The 24,093-nt window shown below is 37.0% G+C and overlaps 1 protein-coding gene across 1 annotated transcript in view; it reads right to left on the bottom strand.

The window, feature by feature from the left end:
- LOC105454558 (tRNA dimethylallyltransferase, mitochondrial-like) overlaps positions 1-24,093 on the bottom strand; it is a 54,647-nt gene that overhangs the window by 16,621 nt on the left and 13,933 nt on the right. Inside the window, exons 2-3 of the mRNA XM_011697233.1 lie at positions 10,844-10,981; positions 9,705-10,063 (exon numbers count right to left, since the gene is read on the bottom strand). Coding sequence (XP_011695535.1) covers positions 9,705-10,063; positions 10,844-10,981 — 497 coding nt within the window. The remainder of the gene's footprint in view (positions 1-9,704; positions 10,064-10,843; positions 10,982-24,093) is intronic.

The raw sequence follows: 24,093 nt of genomic DNA, 5'->3' as shown, positions 1-24,093 counted from the left end.
TCTTTCTATTCTCTCGCGAGGAAAACATGCGGAGAATTGTTCTCTTGAATGAGACGCGCGCCTTTGTTATTCCTTTCATATTTCTATCAAAGTCACGCAAACGATAGTTCGAGATAATTCGAAATGCAGCACGTGTGAGCGATTACGATCGACGAAGAATGCCGTTTGACCCGAATACACACTGCGAGCGTATCCACGGACGTTTAACTAACTCGCCGAAACGACCCATTAAGGCGCGCGATTATTAACGACATGCCGAAGTCTCGAAGAAGGAAGAAGCTGTCGCGGTGGATTGGACTCCGCGGAGGAGCCGTCGCGTCGGGAAGTTGGAGAGAGAGAGAGAGAGAGAGAGAGTAGCGGCAACACTTGGCAGAGATTCAAACGGTGATTGCAGGTCCCTGTCTCAGCGGAGCGCGCCCAGAATATTTCGTCCTCGGTTTCCTCGAACGGTTCGGGCCTTCTAGTCCTCCTTCAGAGCGAGTCCAGTTCTCCACGTTTTTTTTTCTTTCGTTTACCGCAACGGCTCGTAGTCCATGAGCGCATCGCCGAGAGAACGGTGAAATATTCGATGGCGAATTTGTATCGCGAAAAAGCGCGGAGAAAGCGCGAAGAGAAACTTGCGCATTTGGGTATTGCTTGTAATAAACGGCAAAGGATATTCGCGCGGAGGTATCGAAAAAAGTGAAGAACGTAAAATAAAATTTCCGAAGAAAATTTATTGGATTTGTTGAGAGTTCTAGGATTAATTATTTAGCTTTCCGAAGAAAAGCTTTGCGGACACATGCAGGGCGATGCAGAGAAAATACACGGAAAGGACGATTTTGCTGGAAGGTCTAAAATTTTGCTTGAATACAGATCTGAAAATAATTCTTGTTGGATCATTAAAATAATTTAGGTGAAAAGTCAAATTGATTGTTAGACTATGAAAAATGTTTTACAGCAATGCTTATCATGTTTTCAACAAAATTATTTTGATAATCTAACGAAGTTATTGTATTTTCACACGGAAAGAACAATTTTACTGAATTCAAATCTGAAAATAATTTTTGCTCAATAATCAAAAGAATTTTGTTGGAAAGTCAAAATAATTGCTAGAATATTAAAACGTTTTATAGCAATGCTTATCATTTTTAACATTCCAACAAAATTTTTTGATGATTCAACAAGAATTAATTTTCAGATCTGTATTCAGCAAAATTTTTAGACCTTTCAACAAAATCGTTCTCTCCGTGTGCAGATCCAAATTTGTTGACCTAGCAAAATCGTTCCTCCCGTGTAGGAATATAAAAAAAAGATAGAGTTACTTGAGAATATTTTATAATACTTTGCTTAAGTATCTACTTCGCAACTTAATTAAAGTTTCTATGTATACAAGAAATTTTTTTAAAAGGAGCTAATTGTGAGAGAGAGAAAACTGTGAGCAGTATGATAATCAAAATATACTTCAAGAAAATAATTAACCCAAATTATTAAGATACTTTTAATGAAAATTAATCCAAATTAGTAAAATGCTTTTAATGATAATTAATGACCTTTAGATATAATAAAAATTAAATTGTACTTATGTTTACCCAATAATTACTTGCACTCAATGTAGTATTAATTTGTTACCAGTTTTCTTCTTTTTTATTGAAACTGTATGTTTTAATGATACAAGGGGGATACGCTCGAGCCACCCGTGGCACGAAACTTCTCCCGGCCGACGAGGTTTAAGGCGAAGTGTATAATCTTTTTTTCTCGCGAAGACGACCCCCTAAACTATACCTGTTTAATTACTTCGGGAACTTCGTGCGTTCCCGAAAGATCCCCGGCGGCGGCTGCGCGGCGGCGGTATCTTCTCCCGAACGAAGTTAGAAGTATGATCGAAATTTGTTTCTCGCGCGCGTCGACCGGCGGGGGGGGGGAGGAGATCGAGGGAGAATGAAAAGGAGAAAGAGAAAGAGGGAGATAGACTAGCGGGAAGGCGACGGGGAGATGGAAAAGGAGCGTGAAAGGATCACTGGGCGTGTCCAGACAGATCGAGTCGAAAACCCGCTGCTTTATTAAAGCGGCGCGGGGTCAATGGTGTGGTACACCAGCCACGATAAAGACACGACATTCCCTTTACTACTTCGCCTCGCTATCGCGCAAGCGAAGAACTATATGGCCATTAAAATGGCAAGTGGAACGGCCTTCGGAATGTTTTCGCGAAGTGCACTGTAATTTGTAGTTGCTCTTCGTCTTATAGTCTTATATAGAGAAATAACAGTGAATTCTGAATTTTGCAATTAAATTCTAATAACTCAAAAAGGCATTACACTTTGCTTTAATAAATATAGTGATTTTCTCGAGAGAGAGTTTGAGAAATATATATATAAATTGAATGTAAAAGGAATAATGTTGATATTTACTACTGAAAATTAGAAAACATTTTATGGTAATTGCCTAATAACAGCCATTCTCGAAATACTCAATTCTATACGCTATAATTTGTACAATAAGTTAAGAATAATAAGTTAAGAATATATTTATAAGTTAAGAATATATAATATAGTTAAATTACACACATACACAACATCCGCGTGCACGCGAGATAACATCGATCGTGATGTCATTTGTATACAGGAACACCAGGGGGAATTCGAGAGAAGAGGATAAACCGCGAAGGAGGATCTCGCGAAACAAAAGCGAGGCAGATATCCAAATAAATTTCAGACGTTATAAAGAGGGGCGTTGCGCTTTTATCAGCGCCACGCGTGTGCGGCCTATACGGAGTTTTGCACTCCGTGTGCAGCGTTTGCCACTAATCAAATACCGCGATCTACATAATTTGTTTAGGAGCGGCCATAAATCATTGCACGCGCGCGAGCAGTTTATCTCGAGTGCTGATTCAGTGAAATTAGTATTACCGCGAACCGGCCGGGCCGTGTGCGCGCCACGCTCTTCTCTCTCTCTCTCTCTCTCTCCCCCGTTATTTCGTGTGTGTGTGCGCGCCGAGCGGAAAAGAAATTTTACATCCCGCCGCCGCCGTCGCGGAATAACTCAGAAATGCGAATTGCAAAATTGCTCGCGTAGCGACTGAAGGCCATCCCCGTGATATTTTCTTAAATGCCAATTATCGGAACGAGATATCGCTCGCGCGCTGCATTTGCGTTATACGTCGAGTAGGTACAGAGCGTCTGACGATTTTCAGCACGATCTTTCTCCGAGTGCTATAATACGCCGTGACGAAACTCTCGTCGTCACTCTCGAAGGCGCGTGACGAGAGAGGCCGTGTATCGTTATTCAATCACACTCGTTTTCTCAATCCGCGTCAATCCTTTTGCGAAGAAATTCAACAAGAAATAAAATATAGGGACCGTTTCACAGAGCCGGTGGCGGCTTGACGCGCGAGGCCTTGATTTGATAAGAAGCCGACGCGCACGGATAAGAATTAAGTTTCATTCGCGGTTTCATATACGAGGCATAATTGCACGAGGCAGAAAGAGACGTACATTACAGTGTGCCGTGTGTGTCTTTTTGCATTTTATCTTTCAGGGTAAATCGGCTTAACGTCTCAATAGAGGACGTTATTACCGCGGCGCATGCAAGGATGCGACAAAGTATATGTTACGACTCGATTAATCCCGCGTCTATAAATATCGCGCGTTCACTCCTATAATTATTTTGTGTAATTGTTTTGCGTAATTGTATAAAATGAATAGACATTTATAGTGTAGCAAACGTACGCCGCGAGATGCTAAATTACGTCGCCGAGCTTATGAAAAGTCTTCGGCGGCGGTTTTCGCGGCTTGGTGCGCGGATCACAGAAAGAGAGAGAGAGAGAGACCCGTGCCGACCTGCCTGCTAAATTAAGCCTGATTTACAGCCTTTACTTCGTGAAAATTCTCTCCTCCTATCCGCACTCGGTTTGTAACCGCAGGACTATCCCTGTGATTTATAAGGAAAGCCGCCTGTGTTCTCGAAGTGCGTAACATTGAAACGCTCTCTACGGCGTCGCGAACAGACGGGTACTGTTATCGACTACTTTGTGGAAGGTGATGAATTTAAGGGACGGAGAAGTCGGGAGAGCAGCGCTAACCGAACGCTTAGGTACAATGTTGGGAGTGTTCTGTATCAGTCTACGGATTACCCTGTTAATTAAATCCCTCCTTGTCGCTTCTATTCTGTCTGCGACACAAAACCTTACTACACGGAAAGAACGATTTTGTTGAAAGACCTAAAATTTTTGCTAAAAACAGATCTGAAAATAATTTTTTATTGAATCATCAAAATAATTTGTTGGAATGTTAAAATTGATAAGTATTGCTATAAAACGTTTTGATATTCTAGCAACCATTTTGACTTTCGCACAAAATAATTTTGATTATTGAACAAAAATTATCTTCATATCTGGATTCAGCAAAATTGTTCTTTCCGTGTATAAACAATTATACACGGAAAGAACGATTTTGCTGGATACAGATCTGAAAATAATTTTTGTTGGACAATCAAAATAATTCTGTTGGAAAGTTAAAAATGCTTATTACTTTTAACTATCCAACAAAATTATTTGGATGGTCCAACAAGAATTATTTTCAGATCTGTAGCCAGAAAAATTTTTAGACTTTCCGGCAAAATCGTTCTTTCCGTGTAGTTATAATAATATAAGAAAACAAAATCAATATAATATATAAGAAACAAAATTTCTCTCTAACGTCTAACGTATTTCCGTCTAACAAAATTCAGCTTCTTTAAAATTGCAATTAAAATCTTATTTTAGAAACTTAATTCATTCACACAATTTCTCTTTTATTCATTTCCGAACTATCGAATCGCTGTAGTTTTCTTTGCCCATTTGTCAATTCCCATCATTCAACTTCCAAACAATAATTTAACAATTCTCCAGGCTGCTGACAGAAATCAAACTTTCGATTTATTTTACAATTCAAATTATTAACATTTTGACATCAGTGATGAGAAGATCGATCGCATGCAAACCGCTAAAAAAAAAAAAAACGTGACCGAAAGCAAACAACAATCATAGGAATAGGAGTCGTCGCGTACTCCGGCACACACAGGCGAAATCGTCGGTTGCGCGAAACGTCAACAGCCGTTCGCGATCTTTTACGCTCGGCAAAACGAATAATCGCTCACAGCTCACAAGTCGCCCTTGCACACGTGGTACACGTGTACGTATGTTTGCGCGGCACATATGCGCAACACGGGCGGGAAAGACAATGTCGTCGTCGTCGTCGTCGTCGCGTGTCGTGCAGAAGTGCGGAGAAAGGAAACGAAAACACGATGCGACGCGTTCATCGTGCCAACGGGAAGGGCACGACGTTTTATCGGCATCGCCGTATTGCGTGCCAAGCACGGGGCGTACGATGACACGCGTATATATGCCGTATATATACGCGCGCTATCTCAGCCCGACACGGTTTTAAAAATCGTCATCGTTCGCGCGAATAAGAGTCTCTCTCTCTCTCTTGAAAGCTTTACCACTCGAGAAACTCTTTATATACCTCTCGAGAATCCTCGAGAGTTATTACATGTCGGAGTGCATTGTGTCAAGATTAGAAGCCTTGAGGCGTATAGTGGAAAATATTTGCGGATTCGGAAAAACACCTGTTGGAGCGCTTGCGTGGTCGGCCGGCGCGAAAAAGGCCGTCGGGAGGAGCGGAACGTCGAGCTATTGAGGGCTCGACGCGACGGTGGACTATGGATGCGAAAATCATATTGCTTTAACAACAAAGTCCAACCGTGATGCGAAATTGATCGCGGTAAAGAAACTGACTGACCGGGCGGCGACAATTGATTCAACACTTGTTACTCGACGCTCACGCGCGAGTATAAATCGAGCAAATGCAATTGGAAGCGCCCACGTCGTTCGCAAAGTGAGACTGGATGAAGAAAGGAGGGTACGCGACAGCTGGCGACGCGTGGGCCCTTGCCCCCGACCTAGCCCAACCCGATCCGAAATATTCTATAGGGGGTTCGACGTCTTTTCACGTGGGTATTTATATAAGACGAAAGTGCGCGCGCGGCGGAAAAGGTGCTGCCCGAGGAGCAGCTGCCAGTCGGTGGCCATATTGTGAAAGCGTAACAGTTGTCCAAAAAGACGGATGCCTGCCTCTCTGCTCTGCTTTGCTCTCCGGCTCTCTGCCCTACCCCTGCCCTAATTGGCCATTGTCGGATCGTCCCGGCGAGGTCGCATTCACCGCCGGTGGATGGAGACTCCGAGACGGGATTGTGTGTTATATATACGATCCGCGGGAGCTGGACACGCGAATCTTATACGGAAGCTAAAAGTCAGGTCAAAAGGACTGCCTGAGGAAAATGCATCACTCCGCGCCGCCTTGACATTCATTGATGATGTTAGTCGCGGTAGGGTACGCGATACCACCGTTAATCATAATTAATCACAAACGGCGGATGTATACACGAAGCGGTTTCAATTATCGTGACACGTGCTGTATATGGGGGGGAGGGGAAGAATTTTTCGCACTTGATTAATGGCAATTGCGTGGAGACAAGCGTATAAGGTTCGTGAACGCTCTGGGATTCCTCGCGGACGCACCATTGGCTGTCGCCGCGCGCGACCGCAAAATCGCCCCGTGATTGTGAACGCAGCTTTACGCACGTCCGCGATTCTGCGAAAAAACTTCGGCGGAGTAACAGGTGGACCTACCGGTGAATTCCGGGCGAGAACCGGGACTCTTTCCTTCGCGAATCGAATTCACGTTTCGAATGAGGAACGCGATGGCACGTAAAAATAAATTCTGCGTATTGGACCTGCATTCGTAATTACGGTTATAACATATTCCGCTCGTGTTCAAATTAAACGTATTGCTGAGTGTACAAACTAAATTATAACTTCGTAACAATTGCACGATAACTTTAAAACTCGAATTTTTAATTAATAAAATAAACAAAGAAATGATTTGCGCGTAACAGGAAAATCCGATTGTAAATTAACTTTTAAACAAATTAGGAAAGACATGATATTAATGTAAATTTTAAATTGGAAAAATTGGAAAAATATTAGAATTTCGAATTAAATTTCGGACGCAATCTGAGAAATCTATAAAGAAACTTGAAACTAAATTCCAAATACATAAATTAGAAGGATTGTAATTTCGAATTATATTTTCAATGGAAGAAAAGAAATTTGATTTCAGCACCTCTTTAAGTATTTATATGTTTAACTCTCCTTTCCTCACACAATATACAACTGGCTGATCTTATTAAATTAATAGATGATATTAATAAGTTCGCTACTCGTACATTCTGGATATTTTCTCTCCTCGGCACACACATCGATCCTTATCTATATTACATTGCGTACGACAAGCGTGATTGACAAGATTTTACAAATAACTTCTACACTGACCTACGATTACAGCTAAGACACGTTTACATTTTGCCGATATGTGCTATCAGCTTGCTGATTGCTTGAGCGAGATAATGTCCTAAGCTCTCTGCAATAGATGAAACATTGAAGTCGGGACAATTTGATACATTATCCGCTTCGTTTCTACGATTGACGTTATCTGATGATGGCATACTAAACATGCAGGACTAAATAAAACTTTTGGGAGAAAGAGAAAGAGGAGGAAGGAAGAGAAAAAGAGAGAGATGAATATGAAAAATTATTCTATTAAAGTAAGATGATTATCAATTAATCGGAATCTATTCAAGCGGTACATTGGTAATTAAATATGGAAATTAGTAAAATATCTCTATATAGTTTAAATTTTAATTTTTATTACATAACTGTTTCCACGACTGATTGGCTATAGCTGTATATCGTTTATTCAATTTTTTTTTCAAAATTTTTTTTAGGAAAATAAAATAATTTTTAAGAATATTCTGATTATTACTATCAATATAAACACTTAATTCGAGCAATTTATTATTTTAATTTATTTGGAAAGTCCAGGTTTCTGATTATTATTATCGATATAAAAATAAAAATTAAAATTAAAACTTAAAATTCAAACAATCTATTTTTCTTAAATTTAGTTAAAATGTTCTTTTTAGGAAAAAAAAAGATCTTTACATATGGAAAGTAGAACACGAGAATGCTTTAATTATTACGAAATTCTTAAACAACATATTAACATAAAATTCGCACGTGCTCGCGAATGGTAAAAAGCTCAAGCTACCTGCAATATCATTGCACGTGCGTCAGCCATCTAATTAATTATTCAATTACAAGAACAATAGCGCGCGGCATTAGCCGGTTCACAGCCTCTGCTTATACATATCAAGGCCATTTTTCCAATCCGGTCTACTCCGAGACAATTCGATACGGGAGTATCGCCGAAAGTGGAACGGAATTTTATTTAACGTTCCCCCGTGAACGTCGTTTCATTCGGATAACGTCGAACGAATTACATGTGCCGCGTTAAAGCCTCGAGTAGAAAGTGCTTACTAATTAGTAAGGGAAAACTCAAATATTAGCCGTTCGACGAGGTAGCCGTAAACGCAAGGTCGATTGAGCTGGTTAACTCCTCGTTATCTCTTACTCATCGAATTTTTAATCAATCCATTTTCGAACAGTATTTCGTAATATCACGGATTGTAGCACCTGTGCGTATCGCGTAAAATTTATCATAATGTTCGTAAAGAGAGAATTCGATAGTTCTAAATTTATTACATTCGCTACTAAAATTTAAATCCAATTTTGCACAAAAAATTATAATTAATTAATAATAATTTGTGTGTATGTGTGTATGTATGTGTGTGTGTGTGTGTGTGTGAGTGTGTGTGTGTGTGTGTGTAGATATTGTATATTGATGTATATTGAGCAAAACAATGTGTAGCTGACGATACGAGCTGTATCTTAATTCTATCACCGTAAGTATCACCGAAAGTAGGCCAGAACTTTATCAGTCGCGGTGAGGAAGCAGAATTTCATAAGTTCAGAACATTTTCAAGACTTTACGATCGTCGCCTTGAGACTTATTTGCACGACAACCGAGTGGAAAATGCTAATGAATTCAACGAATTAAATTAACACTTATTACATGCCAGGGATACCACTTGATTAATGCCCGTTTCTTTTCGTATTAAACGTAATGCGACAAGTGGCATTACAACGGATTGCCGGATGTCAAATAACACTGACGCGGAGCTGGCCGTATGGCGCATTTCAATAAAACGTTAACCGTAATTAACCGTTCGCAGATACGATAGAGAGAAATTGCATTTATACATATACCACACACCGTCACAAATAATGTTTATCCTTCAAAACTTACACGACACGCAAACTAGTAATCGATTCAGCTTTAAATATTCATCGATATCCCGTTTTAAATATTTATTTTAAACGCAAAGTGGAATGTCATTCTTCTGAAAGAATGATAAGGATTTCAAATTACGTTTGCAATATAATATACAACTTTTCGCATTGCGTGTCGCGCAATAATAATAATTAGACATTTAATTTAGTCGCAAATATAATAATAATAATAAGATATTTAATGTAATTATAAAAGTGTCATGCTCACGCGACATTAGTTATACATATATTTCGAACCTATGCTTATTTGTCTAAACAGACATTCGCACACGGAAAGAACAATTTTGCTGGATATAAATCTAAAAATAATTTTGTTGAAAATTCAAATTGGTTACTGAAATTATTTTGATGATCCAGCAAGGTCTCAGATCTGTATCCAGTAAAATTTTTAGGCCTTCCAACGAAATCGTTCTTTCCGCTCAAATCTGCATCTTACCTTATGACTTTCCGCCTGTCGTTGGGATGCAATTTGCACGCCATCTCCGGATCGACCTCCATCAGTTTTCGGTGTAGCTCCTCGTTACCTTCGTCGCATAATCTCGCGTCGAATTTCAACTTCTTCGGCGCCGTCTCGTCATCGTCATCGTCGCCGTCGTTCAGCCGATCGACTTGTACGTTATATCGTTCGTCCGATCTGTTCTCGATCGACGCGCTCGGATTGGTCGCGCCTGAATCGACTTGCGCCGACGGTTCTTTCGGATCAGTTATAAGGATCTTCCATAGCAGTGACTCTATGTAATAGTTCGTACCACCGACGACGATCGGCAGTTTCCTCCTGGCCAGCAGGTTGTCCATCTACATCGGGTAGGAGAGGGAACAGAGTCGGAGTTAAGCGCACGACGAGAGAGAGAGAGAGAGAGAGAGAGAGAGAGAGAAGGAACGAGCGATTCGCGCGGGAGACCGTGGCTAATGATCGTATCAAGGTCTTCGCGAGGATCAGGGGCGTTCCGATTGGCTTCGTCCAAGATCTTTATTTTACGAAGTCGATTTCGCGAGCCGAGCTGCGAACCCCGGTCTCGCGAGTGCAGGTTTCACCGCTCACGCGAGTTATCCAAGTCGGTGTAATTATAAAACCTTAGCGCTCAGCAATAAGCCCGTCTCGTGCCGGCGCAGGAGAAACGGAAGAAAAAAAGATATCACTTTCGACATCTGCGATTCATTAAGCATTCTTTGTACGTTTCTTGTTTCGTTAACGCGAGGCGCGAGAAGGATGACTTGCCTACCTGATGATTTTATCTATATACACACGATAACCTCGGATCACGCGGATTCTTTTAACGGTCTCTTAATTTTCAGAGAGATATTATAATTAACTTGTTATGAAGCAATCAGCTGCTTGGATCAGATTAAGATACACGCGGTGTAAAACTAAATTGTTAGATACTATTTGCATGTAATTTGTACTACGGTAATTATTACTATCGCAAATTATGAAATTTTCCTGGTTTGTTGAAAAGATGTAATTCGCGAGCTCTCAAGATCATCCTTAATGCCGGCGTAATTATGGCTGTCGCGTTAAACGTCGGCCATCTCCCAGCTATAGCGCGGAAAAAGAGAACGAGACGTGACGATTACGATCGGTAGGGCCGTGTCCCTGAAGTCGATTACGGAGAAGTTGGTCAGCGGGTCCACGATGTCCAGTATGTGATGCGGCGCCGCCTTTCTTTCCGCCGGGGTCACCTTCGCGGTAACGATGTCCAGGCCTTTGTACACCTGCGGGGCCGAGAGAGAATCGTCCGTAATTAAAAGTGAAATAACGAGGGACCGGCGCGACGGGACCGGCCGCGAAAGAAATAAGTAACGGCTGATAAATAATGAATGAATAGAAATAAATGCGATATCGAATGATTCCGTTAATTGCACCGCTTGTGTGGCTCGCGGCCGGAACATAAACGCGACGGATAAAGCCTGTGGCATATAAAAATACGTAAGACGTAAGCAGTAAAGCCCAAGACACACAGAAAACCCTGAAGCCTGTTTTGTGATTGTTGTTGTAAGAATTGACCAATCACCGTCGAATATTCTTCTCATATTCGACTGTGATTGGTCAATTCTTACAGCTACGCTTACATGTAGATTATTGTAAAACACGTTACGTTCTATCAATTATCACAATATTTTAAGAAAACTGTTTGGTTCATGGCGGAATAGATATACTTATAATCAATCAAATAAAATAAGATTGTTAAATTAATAGAATTACATCTATATAAGATCTTGGAATATATAAAATAAAGTTTATACATTCAATATATATAGCACATATGTAAAACAAATTCTTGTTGGACTGAGTCGCTGTAAGTTTTTAGGTCATTGTTTAATAATTGTAGTTTTATGTAGAATGTTTAGTGATTGCTTTTTAATCTTTTTAAGACAATGGATGACGAGGAAGAAAATTTAACATAATGCAGTATTTATATTTAATTCTGCGTATATATTTATTAAAAGAACAGCTATCGTTAATCGGTAATATTAGATACAACCCATTAATATGAGACGTCTTAACCAAAGAGATATTCATCATTTATTGCAAAAAAATGAAAAAAGATCTATATATTTATATACGTTTTTTTAATAAGTACATAAAAAAATGTTCAAATGCGTTTTTAATGAACTATTAAAAATAATTAGAAACCATACTTAAAAAAATTCGAGTTTTATTATCTAAACAATGTCATGCTTCAGCTCTAAAGTATATCTAAAGTATATAATAATTTTATTATGTGTAACATAAACGCATAAAATGCAATACATATTAATTATATTGTTCTGTTTTATTACACTAGATATCTTGCTGGTGATTAAATATTATTGATTGCATTAGTCCACTGAAAGGGAAAGTCGACAGCCCGTGTTGTTGTAATTAAAGAAACTTGTGTTTTACTCAAATGCTAGCACCGATATATTTTCAAGTTCCTAATGAAGGAGAATGAAAAAAAGACATATTTTGGAAAGAATGAAACTTTTCAAATCGTTGCGGTGCAGTAGTTGCAGCGATACAAATTCAAACGCTTATACACGGAAGGAACGATTTTGTTGAAAGGTACGTCTAAAAATTTTGCTGAATACAGATCTGAAAATAATTTTTTGTTGCATCATCAAAATAATTTGTCGGAATGTTAAAACTAATAAGCATTGCTATAAAACGTTTTGATAATTCTAACAATCATTTTGACATTAAAATTATTTTGATTATTGAAAAATTATTTTCAGATCTGGATCCAGCAAAATTGTTCCTTCTGTGTACAAAACTCGGGAAGTTTATATATATTATAATTACAAAAAACATTTAGCATAGTGCTAACAGCAGCATGCAATTACAAATATAAATTTAAATGATTGTTAAATAGCTATAGTAGCAATAATGTAATAATCTAAAAACTAGCGTATTATCAAAATCAGCATTCGCTAATGATATACTCAATGATAATTTGAATCTACTATGAAAAGAAGTCAATTTGTTCGGAAGCACGAACATACACAAACTTTACTACCATGCTTTTTTTAGACGAAGCCTTTCAATCATTAAGAAAAATGATGAGGTCAACACTTAGAACCAAAAAAAAATTTTAATTACCGCTTATCACAAGCTGGAAAAGTAATCAAAAATATATTTGGAATTCTTGTGTCACGATAGCGCGATTTAGAAAACCCATCTGTATGGAAAGACGATAAATAAAACAGTAATAGCAACAGAATGTTTACACAACTACTTAAAAACAATTAACGACGTAAGATCAGAGAATAATAAATTGGTAGTTGGATGATAAAACACTCGCTCGGAAAGAAGTTCAAGTTCAAATTCTGACTGAGATAATATTTTTCGCAATAAGTTGTTTTACAGGATTTAAAAAGATGTTCATTAAAATCGAATTATTAAATTATCCGTCAATATAATTGTGATATTACGTATTCAGTTAAAGCTATGTTTCGAGATCGACAATATTCGGGGCGCAGTTTGCATCTAAACGAGAGATGTTACTACAAATTATTTTTTAACTGTTGCTGATGCGATCCCATGGTCAATTTCTTATATATTAATAGAGGTTTAGAGATCAAAATCTGTAATGAAATAAAAAATTAATAATTACTTTTTATTTGTAGTCGATTTATTATAATGAATTCTTATTACAAAATACAAATTAAAATAATATTAATAATATATTAATCTATATTGAATATTTTTTATTCAATGCAGATTTTGATCTCTAAACCTCTATTAATATATTATATAATCAATTGGCCATGCGATCGCATCAGCAGCAGTTAAAAAATAATCTGTAGTAATTATAAACATAAATGTGTGTGTACTATTATATCTTTTTAAACATTTCCCCGTTTAATTAATTTTCGCAATCTGCCTTTGCACACTTCACACATAAAATGAAGTTATAGTAAAAATAATCTGAGTGTTGTAATGTTTATTATAAAAATCTTGTCTCTTGAATACGTTTCAAAAAATACATGAAAATTAATATAAGAACCATGTATATATATGATAATTAATTAGGCAAATTATTTTAGCAAACTTTTGCTAGAATGTTATATAAAAATTAAATTTAAAAATATAAAGGCGTATGCAAAATTGGGAAAATTTTGTGATACAAATCTGAATCTTGACACAGACATAATATAAGATAATATATGAAAAAAAAATCTATAATAAAATCGAATGACCAAATGAGTAGATCCTGGTCAAAAATCAGAAAATGAGTCCGAGTCATGTGGTGATAGTGCCCATTTGCCACTCATACAATCTCATTTTGGCAATAGAAAATGTTGATCGTAAATGACAGTACCCATTAAATAACCGTTCGAAATTGGCAGGCTTTATCACCATCGGTTGATCCCACTCGTTTCATTCGGTTTTCTGTAGTACCAGGACCCATTCAATTTTGATTAGATTTCTTCATATGTTTTTACTTCCTACTATGTGTCAAATTCTATGACGATTTGATTTTGTATTCGTACGTTTAATTTGAACTGTGACAACCATCAGTCGTAACTAACTTTATTAATATTACTTTTTAACCATGATATATTTTGTTGTATTTATACACTTTTGTAAGTGATCACAATTTATATGTGGAGAATTTCTTAACTTCTACGTCTGTGGTTGTACGTTTCAACGGGTTAGACAACGTATTCCAATTTGTAACCTACAGATTTTAATTATCAAAATGTTTTAACGTTTGACGTAATTCAATGTAATTTACTTTTTTCTTTTATTATTTTTTATTCACATATTATTAACATTATATTCGCTAAGAATGGCTACAACATGAGCCGATACGTCTAAATTTCTAAAATATGTAGTTAGTTTGATTAGAGATTTTACAGCGTAATATTTTTATTAATCTGACTGTGAGCACCATTTTCCATAGTCATTGCGCATCAAACTCCCATAGTCATTATTATTAATTATTTGATTGGATTATCACAAAATTTTTGATATTCCTTTCTGAAACAACAAAATTACTGTAATGATTATGGATATAAAATATCTACAATGTTTCGTTTTCGATTTGTTTTTTCAGGTTCGCTAATTTTTTCTAATTCCGCGGCTTCAAGCAGAAAAATTTATATCGGATGTTAAATCATTAAGATTGAAAGTCGATTGTTGAGATGGTTGCTTAGTCATATTCTTTTCAGAATTGTCATAGGCATCTTGAGGAGTTCTGTTCTAAGATATAGGCAAATGTTCTGTTGGTAATATTCTATTATTTGTGTTTTCTATGCTTTCGGAGTGAGTTTTTCTTTTCTTGATTGGTAATGTTTGCACAGAAGGCGATGTAGAATCTCTTAATACTGAAGCACTCGGTGCTGTATCTCTCGATGTTAAGTGAGTTTTTCTTTTCTTGAGTGGTAATGTTTGCACAGTAGGCGACGTAGAATTTCTTAATACCAAAGCTGAATCTTTCGATGTTGAATCCCTTAAAACTGAATCTCTTGAACTTCTTAATGTTGTCTCATTCATGCCGGAAAAACTATCTTTATTACTTTTCTGTGAAGACGATGGTAATGGTCTGCCTGATTTTCTTATATTTCTTTTTTGGACATTCAGATGAATAGGAATAAAATTAGTAATTAATCTACATGATTGTATATTATCAGGAGAAAGATGTAATAAATTCTCATTATTAAATTTAGTATTTTGTACCTTTGAATACTTGGATAAAATTAAGAAAGGTAAACTTGGAAAAGAATTATTTGAATTACTTGGCATTGCTTGATTTGATAAAGAATCATTATTTCTAATTATTTTTAAATTATATTGTCCCTCTTTTAATGAAGGCCTAACAAAATGATAACCATTAATTTTTAAATAGAACAAAGAAATAGGCTCATACGAATAAACAATCGATAAACATAAACAAAGGCGAGCTAGTAAACCATGAATATTATTTAATATTATGTATTACTTATCACATATTTTATATTAATCCAACTAACGTTCTTCGTTTGACATGATTTTGTAAAAATAACAATCGGTTGTATGGGAATTTAGATCTGTGAAGGACTTTGTCATTACTTTTTTTTTCTCACGTCACCATTTCTCTCGTGTAAATCGATGACGAAAGTAAGACCATTTCTCTCGACAAGTTTCAACTACGAGAAATACACATTAATATTGCGGTTTATATAAAAAAAGATCCCAAATTAAAATTTAAATCTTACCTGGCACATCTATTATTCTAGAAATGTCGCGCCACGAATTTTCTTTCAAACTTACGTCTTTATATTCTTTTAAAGATTTATCATATAAGTGCGGATAATCTTTTATTATTTCTATGAGCAATTCATCAGAATTTTTTTTTAAAACTTGCCCTTTCGGATTCATGTTCTTGGTCACTTTCACTGAGATGTATCTTATTGTCAATCTTGTGTATTAGATTTCATCTTATTTGTTGATTATTCACTTTTAATCTTGATGAGCACACACGATCAGATAGTCATTCGTAAGTGACTCGTTTCTTGTAAACGTAAAAAATAAGCAAGAACACCTAACGGAACTTATCGACCTTATGTCTTAACATCTACGTTTTGATACGAGTCATGGCACACAGAAAAACTTAAAATATAAGCAAAAAGGAAATCGATCAATCACAATCGAGAATGTAAGGCATATAATACAACGTCGTAAAGCCGTTATCATACGAGTAATTAAGATTGAGAGTAAATTGGGATTTGACTAATCAAAACAGAATATACTAATCTCAATTTAAGATTTAAGATTTAAGAAAACTAATCAGCAATCTCATTGCAGACGCCGCTTAAACGACGATGTAAGAAATAAAGTCCTGAATTATCCAGAAAAGCGCAAGTGGCGCTGATTGGCTGACAGCAGCCACCAATCAAAATCGAAAGTGTTAGCTCACTACCTAAAAAATGCGTCTTTACTGTCTATATATGTATTAATTATTGTGATGAATATCATCACATGCCTCGATATAGTCGAACGATAAGACGCCCGTCCGGAAAACAGGAAGATTAAAGTTCGAATCCTGAGATTTCTCGCAATAAATTTCTTTATAGATTTGGAGGAGAGAATTCTCACAGATACTTCTTAGCATCAAAAATATTAAACTGCTTCTCAATTTAATTTGTTACAGTGGATTCTGACTTCAACAAATTGTGTTCTAAAACCGATAAAAATGCGGCGCGCAGTTTGTGTGCGGCTGGATATTGTAACAATAAAAAAATTATTACACCAATATGTCAGCTCATGTTAGCTATATTACTTCAATATCTTGGATTGTTACAACAATCTAAGATATTGAAGTAAAAGCTGAAGTAAACAGGCACAGATGTTAGTGTACCATAATTTTTTCCGTATGGGAGTTTTAATCAGTTATGAACCACGTTCATATTAAGATCTTGTTTACCATAAATTTAATAAAATTTTAAGCATTTTTGTTTTAAAATAAAATAAAAATGAAATTTCTTGTTCTTATATTTAAATTATTTTTTGTTTTTCTATAAAAATGTATATATATTTTCGATAGATTTTGACATTAAATCTTGTATTTAAAACTTGATTTTTGCGTTGTAAAAATTTATTATAGTATCTTCCTATTTCTTCATCGATCTTATCATTCAATATCGTTCTTAAAGACTTGCAGAGTTTTTTTCTATTTATCAATAATCTTGAATTAGTGCTAATGAATTTTAAGCAGTTCCTTAAAGTGACATCGCACTCTTCGAATCAAGCGCTAATGAAAACTTTCCATTCGGTAAATTCAACAACGCAGATTCTACAATGTATTTGTTATATCAAACGCACGATATTTCTAGAACGCGCTAAATTTATATCGCGTCACGCCGTTGAAACACACTTGAACCGTGCAACCAGCAAAGATTGTGGCAAGTGTCTAACCTTCGTTCCACTTCACTCGCCAGCATGAATGAGCTTCGATCAGAAACCTCGTACATCGTTTTCTATCGGCGATGAAACGTCGAAGGGAAGTATAGCGTGCGCGAAGTATCGGCAAAGTTCTCGGAGGACGGTGACCGGCTACCGATTTAACACAGCTGTTCGAAACTCATTAAGTCTCCTTGAAAGTGTCGAACGCAAAACCTAGACGAGTTTAGAGGTTGGAGAGGTACTAGTAACATCGATTATCAATTAACGACGAGGCAACGAACGATTCAATTATGCATAATTCAAAAAAATAGTCTAACGTTAGCCAATAATAAATGCGCTTTGCTCTGCACGAGCAAGTAAAGGAAAAATAAAAGTAAAATTATAGAATTAAAAAAAGAAGAGGAGAAATCTGTTTCCAATATCCTAATAATTATACTTAAGTTATATACATATATGTACACATAATTGCTCTCATCAGTAAAATCTCAGAGAAGCCTTTTTATCATTGGTAACGTGACAACGACAAAGGTAAATTAATAATATCCCGATAATATGTCGATTACGCGATTTGCCAATACAATTGACGATCGGTTAATAGATTCTTTCTCACCGAGATATTCTGCCGCATTTCTGCGAAAATGTACTCGTGCTTTGGCACTGATATATATCCGCCTTCCTTAATCCCAAGAAAAAGAAGAACCCAGTGTATGTATGAAGTACGTGCCTGGCGGCTCAATAGTGCCTTCAATCACTTTTCCACTTCGTTAATCGCACGGTTACCAAACGAAGTTCCACCGGTACTTCGTGATTCGCTTATATAATGGCGAAGGTATGGAAGTGAAGCATAGAACAGCTGTAGAATTCTTTCGTGTAACGCTCGCAGTATATAGAACGAAGTCGGACACGCGCGCCGTGCTAACAGATTCTATCTCACAACCAAACGTCGCAACCGAGATTCCGTCGGGTCCTTTAAATCACTTAACGTGCCAAATGACATTTTTTCCTCGTCTATTCAAATTATTGATTGGATCAATTACATCGGCTCTTACTCGTTTAGAAATCCGTACAATTATCGAACGACTCTATCGGTTGTTTTGCGATTCGAGAGAGATAGCTTTACACGCGTATCAACATTATCTTGTCAGTGACGCAAGCCATTTGAAATTTAAAGCCGCAAGTGGCAATCGTATCGAGGCATTTAAATCACTCAGAGATCAATAACTATCATTATCGCGCGGCGGTACGGAAATTTACGACTTTTATGGTTAAATTGACACGTTCCTTGCCGCGTAAATATCGATCGACTTACTTAAAGATGAAAAATATTAACTATATTTCTTAAAGACACGAAATCAAACAGCGTCGGATCGATGGAAATGGGATCTGTCGAGAATGGCAACCAGTGTGCCTGGCAATCCGTTAGATGCGTCCGATGGAACAGGTTTCCGAGGTTCTAGTACACGTCCGAGATATCTTGAATGGCCACGTTCACAACCGTCATTAGCCTTCATTCATCGGCACTTGTCGGACGAATTGTTTTACGTCCGGCGGATTAAGAAGAAGTTCATGTTGATGTGATCGGCAAACGAGCGAAGATCTTTGATTAATGAATCATTCAAATAAACAATAAATTAATTTATCGATTAATTGAGAAACGAGTTAAAGCAAACTGCATGCCAATTACGTTTTAATTTTCACTCAATATTTGAAAAAAAAATCGTGATATAAATATACAAATATACAAAAGCATAAAAATACAGCTATAAAAATAATTTAATTAGTTGCAATGAATTTTCGTTTTTTTTCTTCTCATTTTTTTTAAATAAAAATTCTTAATTAATCTAATAATATCCATTCATTTAAGATAATTTTTGTCTCAAACAAAAATTTCGAAATAATTCGATTATACTCGAAAAATTTCGTTTGGCATTCATTGCGTAATCAACAAACATGTCGCAAGCAAAAATGCTAATCGTTTATTCCACATTTCGTCGCACCATTTAATTCGCATACCATTTCGAAAGTGATCTCAAACAACTCAAACAAATCTATTGGCACGATCTGCGCATGGATTAACACCGTCCGTTTTTTGCCGAACTTATTACTATCGGTTTAACACATCTCATGGAGGCGGTGCTCGCCCGAGCACGCGTTCCGTCGAGAGTTCCTGAGCGATCAGCCAAGAGGAAGAAAGTGACAGATCCTGAATAATACATGAACGAGATATTAGCGAAGTTCAATGGCAGAAACCAGACTGCTGCTTTCCATTATCAAAATTAACGGTTGCCGAGGATGTTAGAATCTCTCTCATTATTTAAGAAGACATTACTAATTTGTTGCTTTAAAGACATTTAAAAAATTTATGATTTTAATAACACGATTGAATTGGATTTTCTTCTAAAGAATACTTTTCTCTGTTAAATCTTTTTTGTATTTTTAACAATTTTAAAAGTATATGTATACGAAAATTGACATGACGCAAAGTTACACGAAACGCAAAGGATGATCCTCAATGAAAAACCGAGCGCTGGAGCTTGCGAGGATCGTCTCAAATGGTCAGTTTCTAACTTCAAAGTCCAAATCGACCTGTTACATAATTAAAGATACTCTCAGCTGGAAAGATTACGCGAGGCTGACTTAAGTAGAGCAGACGTCGAGGATTTGAAGAAGCGAGACACCATTCGTCTGTCTCGTCTTGTTCGTCACCTCGTAACCAGTCCGTCAGCGGGCGAGTGGCATTCCACGACGTGCAGGCGTTGGCGGAAGTCGCGCCCGGCTCTAGACGCGATCTAATTCGAGACTTCAGAAATAGACGAGCGAAGGGAGCGAGGCGCGGGAATCCGAAGGAGGGGGCGGTGTGCGAACGTTTCCTAGACTCAAGGTCGCGGGAGGCTAGGGAGCCTGGAGAAGAGGAAGCACCACGGTCGTGTCTCGACCAATCGCACGAGCGTTTCTAACGGTGCTTAGATACCGGGAGAGGAAGCTTCGCGCGCGGCGAACTGGATACGCATCCTGCGTCGTGATTTATCGATAACGTCGAAGGAGCCTCACGCTCGATCCAACGACAATTATCGACATATCGCCGGCAAATCGTAGGGCAATTATGCGAGATCGACGGCGTAAGTTATTCGAGCCCCGGGATTGAGCCTCCAAGAAAATTCCCGGGGCCGCGATTGTCGTAAGCGATCGCACTCCGCGCCGAGTTTCCCAAGAGGAGATCGAAGTTATGAAAAAATGACCGGACTTTTCCGTGATTGCCTGAATGAAATATATCGCAATCAATCCGTAAAATATGTCTTTATACATCATTATGTTCGTGTGACACATTTTCTGAACAGTTATTAAATGGAACCAGCAAAGAATATAGGATTTCGTTGTTTCATTTAAACTTTTAAACAATTACTTTGCTATTATTTGACAATTGGATTCAGACAATTGGATGTTAGCCCGCTGTTGCAGCAAGCTCGTCAATTTATGAATTATTTTAAATATTTTCTAATTTTTTATTCACTTATAATATAATTGCTTAGTATTGATTTCTTTCAATTCTATATTCATCAGAATTCTTTTATCGACACATAAAGATGATATTATCATATAATTAATCCTGCACGGAAAGAACGATTTTGCTGAAAGGTCAACAAATTTAGATTTAAAAATAATTTTATTAGACCATTAAAATAATTTTGTTGGAAACTCAAAAATAATAAACATTGTAATAAAAATAAAAATAATAAACATGTAAAACGGTTTAGCAATTAGTTTAACTTTCCAACAAAATTATTTTGATGGTCCAACAAGAATTATTTTCAGATCTGTATCCAGCGAAATTTTTAGACCTTCCAGCAAAATCATTCTTTTCGTGTGTAATTTATAATTTTTGTTAAACACACAAGTATTATTCTTCAATAAATATCGAAAAATCGTGTTTGAAAAAGATGATTTTCTGTGCGTATCTTTTCTCCCAAAAGAAACAAATCATGATCTGTCGAATTTAGTGCGGTACGAATTGAAAAATTCCAGGACAAATCAGGAAGGAGGTTATCACGTGGGTTTTTACCATGATGAATATTTAATCAGTAGAAAGGGCAGAGAGGTCGCGTAGCGGCACACACGTTGCCGTCGTCGCGACATTAGAATTGCTTAGGCGAATCCGTTCGAAATATCGCATAAGCATGTGCGGCACGGCGTGCGAACCTCCGCCAGGATGTCCGACCGCGTGTCGCACGTGCGACACAGTGACTTCCTGAAGCAGGCACGAGGGCAAGTGGAAATTTCGATTTCGCCTCAGGTAAGGCTTGTATCAGGTACGTCAGTTGCCGTATGCCTTCTTAATATTCATCGACGTTTACAGTTCTGACTTCGTAACATCGAGATACGTTTTTTTGCAAATTAATAACTTCAGCACACACACAGGCACATACCGCCTGCGATTTCCTATACGCCGCGACTGCGGCGATACGATTTGTAATCGTTCTATAATTCGATTAAATTATAATTATTACATAATTATTATTCTAGAATTCAATTAAATTATAATTATTAGCGAGATGAAACATTTTTTAATCATTTCCTATCTTATCAATATTTCTACATTTCTCGACTAATACTGCAAATTGCCGCGTTTCTTGAAGTGTACGAAGATATCGCAGTAGCTCTATATGATATCTGCTTTTAATAATGAAAAAACAGTGGCAATCAGATACATCGTATGAAGTGTCTGATAGCAATATCTAGACGCAAAAAATCCTTGATATCTAAAGTTTTTGGAGTAGTGTATAACAGCCGCGTGTACGTTTATTGAATACTCGAGAATGACATGCTAAAATATATTAACGTCAAAGAATATCAATTACATGATTAAAAAAAATTACAATTAAAATAGCACTTATTTTTTTAGTATAAAATTTGCATGAGTGCGAAGCCAATGATTAATCCACGATCATAATGAGATGAATAATTCGAGTGAAGTAACATTTGAATAAAATTCACGGAATATATGGGCCACAAACGATTTATTCGCACGATTATCTGTAATTGTTCGACAATATCTCGCGTGAAGCACGAAAGGAAGAGGGAGGGACAGATCCTTCTTCTTTCTTCTAGAATGGTGCACCCAGGGAATCTTAAGCAGCGTTCATATGCAAATGGCCGCGTGCACTTAAGGGTCTCCTCCTCCCCCCCCCCCGAGTTCGTCCGAGTCATGCCGTAAAAAATCCTCGAAGACGCGGAATCTCTCTTTGTCGGCTCAGTTTTCACGACAGTTACTGCCCATCGGGCCGCTGACTTCGAGTCGAACTCAATGAAAGTTACGGTTCGGCGAACGCCGACAATAATGAATCGTAAGTCCGTGACTATATGAGCACCCGTGACTTTAAGAGAAAGAGATTAATGTCAACGATTAGGTAAACGCGACGTACGTCCGTGCAATTATTCATATCGCGCAGAAATTCATCGCAAGTAGTAACCTTTGATTGAGGCTCGATTGAGGAGAATTAAAGATCGACATACGAGATCGCAAATAAATTAGATCCAAATTTAATTGCTCTAGAATTGTAAAATGAGATAAGATGCATGAATAGTGTCTGCACAATTCGAGAAAAGATTTCGAGAAAATAAATTTTTTTTTCTTATTATTTGTAGAAAATATTATAAAAATATGTGTTCTCCCAAAATATATAATAAATATTTCTAATGCAATACATGCGATGTATTCCGTAATAAATTCCCGTAACAATTCAACTTGTTTAATGAAGTCTTCAATTAATTTGAGCTCAATTCTTCCTTAACAAAATCGAGAAAAAAATAATCGAAAAAAATTTAAGCTATATAAATAATTTAGAAATTTTAATACATAATTTTTTTAATTATATTACAAATTTGCATAACAAAACCTTATTTTTAATTTCTTAAAAATTTTAATTTAATAAAATATTAATTAAAGATATACTTATTTTAGAAGATATTAAACATTAAAAATCAAAAAAGGTTGCGACAAACAGTAATCTGTTGTCGAATTGCTGAAAAACATTGAGCGTAAGTTACAAAAAAAAAACTCTTATTAATATTTATGCTTTAAAGTATCGTTACAAAAACATACTTGTTAAGTTAACCGATATAATATTAAAAAAAAAAGTTATGTGCATATTATAATTATAAATAATTATTCAGCCATACGCAATTTGCCATAGGGTTACGGAACAACCGGTGGGCTCCGAGACATGCGAAAGTACGCAATTTGGCGGCCTTAAGGATAAGTATCATTCAAGTAGATTAATCTGGAGGTACGACAACGAGAACGAGCCCGAGCTTGTAGGAAGCAGATGCCGGCCCTTGGAAGTATTCCGCGAGGACCGTATCGCTTTGGGGTACCTGTACGAAAACTGGTCCGGTGGAGCGAAATGGCGCATACAAACGATCTCGTCTCCGCTCTCTCCCGGAGAGATGGACCGCTTCTTCC

This window comes from Wasmannia auropunctata, unplaced genomic scaffold, assembly GCF_000956235.1.
Source record: "Wasmannia auropunctata unplaced genomic scaffold, wasmannia.A_1.0 LD335983.1, whole genome shotgun sequence".
NCBI classification, from domain to species: Eukaryota; Metazoa; Arthropoda; class Insecta; order Hymenoptera; family Formicidae; genus Wasmannia; species Wasmannia auropunctata.
The sequence above is the reverse complement of the archived record's forward strand: the minus strand, read 5'-3'. Positions and strand labels throughout refer to the sequence as shown.